General features: G+C 38.6%; 1 protein-coding gene across 5 annotated transcripts; it reads left to right on the top strand.

Annotated features, from left to right (window-relative positions):
- Window positions 1–261: 261 nt before the first annotated feature.
- LOC127810667 (uncharacterized) lies at window positions 262–7,244 on the top strand. Of its 5 annotated transcripts, XR_008025514.1 has the most exons (4): window positions 262–401; window positions 5,130–5,234; window positions 5,436–5,541; window positions 6,799–7,244. XR_008025514.1 is itself a non-coding variant. In XM_052350250.1 (2 exons), exon 2 carries the CDS (start codon window positions 1,158–1,160, stop codon window positions 2,142–2,144), a length of 987 nt encoding a protein of 328 aa, XP_052206210.1. In that variant the 5' UTR covers window positions 262–401; window positions 795–1,157; the 3' UTR covers window positions 2,145–3,461. The 5 variants fall into 5 exon arrangements, 2 of the variants coding, with proteins under 2 accessions (XP_052206210.1, XP_052206211.1); XR_008025513.1 differs by lacking the exon at window positions 5,130–5,234; XR_008025515.1 differs by lacking the exons at window positions 5,130–5,234; window positions 6,799–7,244 and adding an exon at window positions 5,670–6,792.
- Window positions 7,245–8,175: the final 931 nt, after the last annotated feature.

Below are 8,175 nucleotides of genomic sequence, written 5' to 3'. Positions count from 1 at the left end.
TCGATTTTTTCGATTATTGGTTAGTTTAATTTTTTGGGTTAATTGGTTGATTCGATTTAATTTTATTTTATTATTCCATTTATTCAGTTAGTAAATTTTAATTAGTTCAATAACAAAATATTTGAGCAAAAAAATATCTTTAGATGATATATTTGAGAAAAAAATCAAAATTCTAAACTATAAAGGTCTCGTTACGAATAATTCAAACAATAAAGGGTTTATGTGCAATTTACCAAAAAATCCTTTTTTTTTCCAGAAACCAACGCCCATTGACGAGCGAAGCAGTACTGCTCGAAACCCGAAAGGAAAGTGGTTTCGCAAGCCGCAAGCGTTCATCGAGCGCTGATTGATCACAGTATGATCTGCTACAATCGCCGATTTCTAACCAAATGAGCATATGGGTAAGGTCTATTTGCTCACGATTTATAGTTATTTACGCGTTTTCATTTGTATGATTCAACTGCGGATTGTTTGATCGATGAACTGCGGGTACATTGCCCCGGTTCTGCTGGATTTGAAACTTTGAACTCTTTCTTCAGTATTACATATCGCCTATCGTGTTTGCTCTTATTCTTAGCAAGATCACGTTGGGCTGACTTCTGTTGCATGAAGGATGGGTTTGGGTTGAGTTCCAGAGAATAGGTTTAACGAAATCAGCAAATACAACAATGAAACTTTGGATAAATCAAATATGTCGACATAACCCAATACTGTTTTTGCTCTGCTCTTTAGCACTAGGATGCCTTAATGTCATAAATATGATTTTTGTAAGTTTAATTTCAAAAATTTTCCAGTGAAACAGTGATGCCAAAGTAGCAGAGTTGCAACATCTGCTTTACTTCATTTAAACACAACTAGAAAATTGTTTGGGATCTGATCCGATGAGATCTCGGCCGGCATCGCCGGCGAGATCTGCATCTAGGGGTGTTGCTTTGGGAGTGGAGGGTGGTTTGAAGGCCCGGTCGAGGTCTGGATGGAGGGTGGCTGGGGCTGGTTGTGGCCGTGGTGATCGGGGTGACGGAGTCCTGCGGTATTCGGGCAAAGAAGATGGTTCTGGTTCATCGGATCGTGCGAAAGCGGGTTGAGTGCAACCGGATTCCAGCTTGGTGCAAGAAGTGGATTCACAGGTGGGGGTGCGTGATACAGGAAGAGGTCCAATGGAGGAAGAGGCGAATGAATCTCACCGTTTAAACTTACCCAACCGTGGGGAGCGTTTAGATGAAGGTATCGGGCTGGGTGTTGGATATGGGCCTTTGGATCCTGTGGCGGGGTCTTCGTCGGAGAGGGATGTGGTTGGATCGCCGGGAGCGCCCGAACCGGTTGGGACTGTGGCCGGCGGGTTAATGGATTCTCGTGATTTGCGTGATCTGGTGAGGGGTGGTACGAGTTTTTCGGCGGCAATCCCGACGTCTTTTCCAGCGGGGTTCCCTCCCCCTTCAGTGGATGCGATTGATGCTATCACATCAAATTTCCCTAATGATAGCAAGATTTCAGTGAGTGGACAGATTGCTCAATCTTCTCCAGTTCATTATGGGGAGGCTGGGCCGAATGGGTCTGTGGAGCCCATGCATGGAAGGGCAAGCCGTGATGGGCTGGGGGGTGAACTCGGGGTGGGCCCCAAGAGTGATCGGCCTATAGGCCTGAGTGTAGAGGTTCGCTTGATTCTTGTTCGGGGCCCAATGGGTCAGGTCTCTATACCCATGGCTTGGCTGGAAGATTGGATGGCAGCCCACGTTTTCGTGGCCCAGGTGTGCAGCCATATTGTGCTTCTTTGGGTCCTACAGAGGGTGGGCCTAACGCTGGGGGTTTGGGCAGTTCTGAAGCTGGGCTTTGTGAGTGTAGGAAGCAGGCTGTGCATGATGGATCCTTTCCTGCGCATGGTATTCCCATTGGAGGAAGTAAATCTTCTTGGGCTGGATTGGTTGAACCTTGCAACCATCATATGCCCAAAAAATTGGCAAATTCACCAATTAATTTTCCAGCAGATGGCCCCACGGTGCGTTTTTCGGATGATGTTATCGATAAAGGCATGCAGTATTGGTGTAATACTTTGGTGGGTTACTTCATTGATGGACTGCTCTCTTTCCAAGTGGTGCAAGCGATTGCTCGGCGATTCTGGCAACCCTTTGGTCTCATTGAGGTAATTTCGAATAACTCAGGTTATTTCTGATTTCGTTTTGATGGTGAGGACAATATGATGAAAGTGTTTGATGGGGGACCCTGGTATTTTGCTCGGCGGCCGTTAATTTTGAGAATTTGGGAAGTGGGCATGGATCTTTCCCAGACTACCCATACGTCTTTGCCCTTATGGGTCAAAATTTTTAACATTCCTTTGGAAGGATGGAACGAGAAGGGTATTGCTATGGTTGCTAGTGCTCTTGGAAGACCAATTCATGTGGATTCTATGTCACAGGATTGGTCTCAGATCGGTTTTGCTCAGGTGTGTGTAGAGATGGATGTATCCTCAGAGTTTCCTAGGCATATCAATTTGTATCGAGGCATTGATGATAGCACGGGGGAGCCCAAGCTGTTGCGAATGCCTGTGGAATACCACTGGATGCCGTCTGTTTGTTCCCACTGTCGGGTTTTCGGCCATGCTTTAGCCCGTTGCCCAAACGGGCCTACTCAGCCTACCCAGATGGTTCAGAGAACGACCGTTTCGGCCCAGAAGCCATCTCATGGTAAGGGGCAACACGAGAGCACTCTGCAGGAAGTGTCATATTCGTCATTGAATAGGATTGCAGAGCATGCATCTACGTCTTCCCCTGTTCCGACGAGAGAGGCGGGAGTGTTGATGGCGAATCGGTTCTGTACCGTATTAGAGGCTGATATGGATATTCCCTCTTCTGAAGATGTGGTTTGTTCAGAGGAGATGGGGGGTGTGGCTGTGACAGATATGGTGCTTGAAGAGAAGGGAAAGCGAGATCGAGCTGTGGAGGAAGATAGTTCATGTTCGGGATCTGAGTACTTTCCACCCAAATCCAAGAAACAGCGAAAGAGAGAGCGGAAGAAAAAATATGCCCTGGCTATGCGGGCTCTCTATGGCCGGAAGAAAAAATATATGTAGTTTTTGTTTTGGGTGTGTTTTGTCTTGTGTCCTCGTTGTTTGAGGCTGCTTGTTTCTTTTTGTTGCGGAGGATGCCCCTGCTTGGTTTGTAGTCAGTTTCTCGTTTTTCCGGTAATATATTTTACTTACTGAAGAAAAAATATGATTTTTGTAAGTTTAATTTAAAATTTTTCCTGCCAAACAGGGATTCCAAAGTAGCAGAGTTGCAACATCTGCTTTACTTCCTTTATACACAACTAGAAAATTGTTTGGGTAGTACGTACAGAGGATTCTATAGCATGGACTACTAGATTTAGGGGAATGAGAATTGTTGAACCTTTTGCTCCATTTGACATCATTGCTATGGTTGTGATCATTTAGCAGCAAAGTTATGTCCTGCTTTTTCATTTTATTTGTTTTCCCATAAGTTTTTGTTATAAATGGTTTCAGTTGAAAAGGCAAACATGTTCCAATCAGAGAATAAATTCAAGCATGTGCTCTCATCCAAGCTGGAGTCAAATAACTTTAATCTGCTTTCTTGGGATTGTCTGCGTTAAGAGGTTGTGGGTAAGTCTTTCACATGTAAATGAAAGAGGAGTTTTAGTACAAAAATATGCAAATCAAACAAGCAGAATAATAATGTCAGTCTATGCTCCAGTGATTCCAATGAATAGTATGAACCATGAAGTAACTGGGTACTAGTTTGGGCAGTAGGTGAGCAAAACAAGAGTACAGCATGAAGATGCAGTTCTTGCATAAATAGGATTAATTAACTGAGCATTTTAATCTCCATTAACACTAAAGGCAAAATCATGACTCATAATCAAATTGAGCGAGTTTTCAAGTCCAGTAACTTACAAGAGGATGCTCTTTAATTTTCTGTCTCCACATATTACCTAATCTGCAGTTTAAACCATCTTCCTTTGTGCCTCCAAAAGATCTAAGCCAATACATAGTAAGGCTAGAAACATTCATGTTGACAAAGCAAAATTCTCTGGAAAAGTAAATTCTTTATTGAAAGATCATAAAACACCTCTGCTCTCAGTCCCTATCCTAGTTAAACAGAAACCCTAAACAGTAAAACCATTAGATCATCTTTATACCCTATTTATTTGCTACTTTGTAAGCAATTACCAGAAATTGTCAAGATCAAGTACCTCCTGTCCTTGCTAAGCAAACCGTTTATATGGCTCAAAGTATGGAACAAGAATATTCCATATATAGACAAAATTATTTCTTCGTTAAAAAATAATAAGTTTATTTACTTGGATAAGAGCAAATGACTTGTATTTGTTCTCTATTTGGAGCAAAATGGTAACAACCTGAGCAATGATGTCAAATGGAGCTAAAGGGTTAAAGATTCACATTCCTCTAAATCTAGTAGTCCATGTTATAGAATTGTCTGTGCAGTGGAAACAATTCTCTACTCATGCTTGTTTAAATGAAGTAAAGCAGGAGTTTTGCTATTTAGTCATCACTGCTTCACAGGAAAACATTAGAACTAAGATTACAAAGTCTTATTTATGACACTAAGGTATGCTATAGCAAATAGAGCATAAGAAAAATACTATTAATCTATGTCAGCATACTTGACTTGTCCAATGTTTCATTGTTGTATTTGCTTATACTGATTCTATTCTAGGGCATTAGAACTTGAAGCGGAACCTCTTCTGAAATAACTGCTCATTTCCTTAAAACCTATTCTCTCGAGTCTGGAACACAATGAAAATTCAACCCTCATTCAACACAAATCAGCTCATCTTGTTTAGAATAGTAGACTAACCAATTGGTAAGAGCAAATAAAAAAGACAATAGGTAGTTCTCAAGAAAAACTACATATTGTGAGCAAATGAACCTTACCCATGTGTTAACTTGGTTAGAGAAGTTGATGATGTACAGATCATATGAAGAAGCCAAGAAAGTTTGTAAGAACCACTTTCCATTTAGGTTTTGAGCAATTCTGTTTTCCATTTAGGAGCAACTCCTCCTAATTTACAAGTGAATATTCAATGTCTAAGTTGATCTTTGTCAGCCTGTAGAAGCTAAGAGATCCTTTTTTCTTTTCTTTTTCTGGTAAGATCAGTATTGGGCATGTTAGCTGCTTGCAACAGCTTTTTGAATAAAAATCTTAAGCAGCCAGTGGTCCAGTTTTAGTTACGGTGCTGCCACATTGACTGATGCAGCCTAGGTAAGTGTGAAGTTTGTAAGCTACAAATTCTTGTAGAAGGACTCATATGCACCTACCAACATTTATTTGCTACTCAGTTTTTTTTTTCTAATTCCTGCTTGTTCTTGGGATTTTTCTCTTTATAGAATTAAAATACAGTTGGATGTATCTGATAACATCTTCTTTCTGTACTCAAACTGAAAGGTCTCTTTTTTTTAACAGCTGAAGTGCCCAATATAATAGCGTTTATGAGAAGTCAAACTGAAAAGAGGCAAAATCAGTTGCTGTGGCTCACCAGAACAAAGATGTGTCATTATATTTATCATCTGTAAGTTCATTCCTATTGGGTCAATAACCTGATGCTTTCTTAGTGCTCAAATTCTTGTTGATCGCTTTAAGTTGAACATTTTTAATGAACTGTATATGATTGTGTTTTACCTTCTTTCTACTTGCAAGAAAGATTGGACTAAAAAGGGTGTTCACAAGGCTCTCCACTTTGTGAGGGCCCAGGGAGAGTCGTTTTTATACATAGGGTTTACCCTTCTTTGCAACGAGACTGTTTATACAAACTCAAATTCATGACCTACCTGTCACAGGAGCAGCAAGAAAGGTGAAATTGATATTAGAATATCTCATTCCAGTTTCTGTCATCACTCCAGCCTTTTATCTTGATCTTCTTCTTACAGCAGGCTCAAAGAAAGAATTTTCATTTCAATTCCATTTGCCTAAACATTTCTTTTTCCTGAGAAAGTGATCGTACTCACAGAAAGTGATCAACAATTTCATTACTGCATTTATTTGAACATTTATATAGACTTGATTTCTATTTCAAAAATACTCACACTTTTTGTAGTTCTTTTGCTGTTCCATTGTGTTCCCCAAATATTTGCATCCCTAAGCTAATCGAAGGGGTAGGGTTGCTCCTTTGTGATAGTAAGGTCATGGACTTGAGCTGCGGAAATAACTTTTTTGCAAAACAAGGATAAGACCTCCTATAAAAACAAACCTCCCTCATGGAAAGCAAGATGCCTTGTACAAGAGAGACACCCTTTTAAGCTAATGGAAACAACACATTCTACCATTAAGGATAGGGGCACATGGTTAAAGTCGCCTTTAGTTCCTTGAGAAAGTGATCGTACTCACAGATATATATATACATATACCATCCGGACAATGCTATTTAGTCCTACTTCTTAGTCCAAAATGATAGTCCTCCTGCATGGAAAGTCTAAAACGTCCTTGCATCGGTTTTAATAATTACAATGATTTGTTCAAACCAATGCAAGGGCACTTAAGAAATTTCATGCAGACTACCATTTCGAACTAAGAAGTAGGACCAAATATCATTATTCATAACCTTAATGTTGAGAAAGAGTTTTCATGCTGCTACTGCTAGTTGATCGACAAACACAAACACATCAGCTACCATTTCTTCGAATTCTTGCTTACTTTTATCATTGTAAGGATTTAGTTTTTACCTGTTGTTGGTTTCCATTTTCGAGCTCGGAACTTCTTGACATTACCATTTTCAGCTGGCTTCTTTCTCTGTGATGAATTTTGTTAATACTTTTTGCATCTTATTCAGTTTCAGGTATGATCTAAAAGGAGAAGTTTTGCAGCTTTGCAAGTTCAGAAGCAGAGGAAGCTTCTAACTATTGTATTAGATTCCAACTTCTGTACCTTTTGATCTCTGTGAAGGTTCCCAGTTGAAAGATGAAGAGAAGAAGAAACAGGACGGTTGAAACAGTTCTTGAATGAATGGCAGTTTTGGATTTGATCCATCTTGGTTAGGTAAACATTTTGATTGTATTAATATTATTTTGGCGTCGCGACCCTTAATCACTCTAGTTAAGGTCAACTAAATGAATTCTACCTCTAGCTTCCATGCAGAAGTCATGTTGAAAGATACGGTACATTTTACCATAGTCGTCAATTATTTGACATAGTAGCTCTCTTCCTTCATCTAGACTTGAGAATGATTAATGACAAGAAGAAACATTCTCAGCAGTAGAACATTGTTTCTTTTGACTACATGAATTTTATATCTTCGTTTATTTTTGTTTATAATCATATCTTTTATAAAGTTATTATATCGCATGTCTTATCAAAGAGTTGTTGGTCAATTTTTCTTCGATTTTCTTCTCTTTAGCTACAAAATTCCTCTCTTACAATAACTCACCTCATTGATGTTTTCGTCCATCTAATTCTTGCATGCACAATTTATCTTAAGCTCCAAAAAAAAAAAAAAAATCAAAAGATTATATATATGTATTTGATGACTTAATTACGATTAGGATCAATTAATATTATGTGGAGATATTAGCTTAATGACAATATATTTTTGTTCTAAAATAAGTCTTCGAATTGCAATGAATTTTAATTATTCATAATAAGTTTTTATGAAATATATTTTAAAATATTTACGTAAAATTAATAAATTAATAACACTTAATATAATTAAATTTGACAAACCTCAAATTTATAAGATAGTAAATCGAACTTGTAGCAATGTAATTCAAGTGCATAAGTAAAATTTTATCGTATATTATTAATATTATTAATAATTTATTTTAAAATTATGTCTTTCGACAATTTTGTATTTTAGATTTCGATAGAAAAAATAAATTGTATTATGTAGAGCAAGTAATCAAACTCATGATTTATTAGTATAAATTCTAACTTATCATGACTCAATCACGTAAGCTGGATGTGTCTCGGGAATAATAATAATTTATTTTGAAACATATAAGAATTAATTATAGATAAAATCTGTGAGGTATGTGGTTTCCCGCCATTGTTAAGCAAGCCGTTAAATTAACCTTCCATTTCAAACGGGAAAGGCTAAAAACGTAAAATCCCATGACAATGCTGCGCCACCAACCCGACCGAGCTGGCAGTCTCAAATGACGGAACCGCAAGTCATCGAACTCAAATTACCAAAATAGCTCTCTGACAAGCCCCC

The sequence above is a fragment of the Diospyros lotus genome, chromosome 9 (genome assembly GCF_014633365.1).
Source record: "Diospyros lotus cultivar Yz01 chromosome 9, ASM1463336v1, whole genome shotgun sequence".
Lineage (NCBI taxonomy): Eukaryota > Viridiplantae > Streptophyta > Magnoliopsida > Ericales > Ebenaceae > Diospyros > Diospyros lotus.
This window is presented reverse-complemented; position numbering and strand designations above follow the sequence as displayed.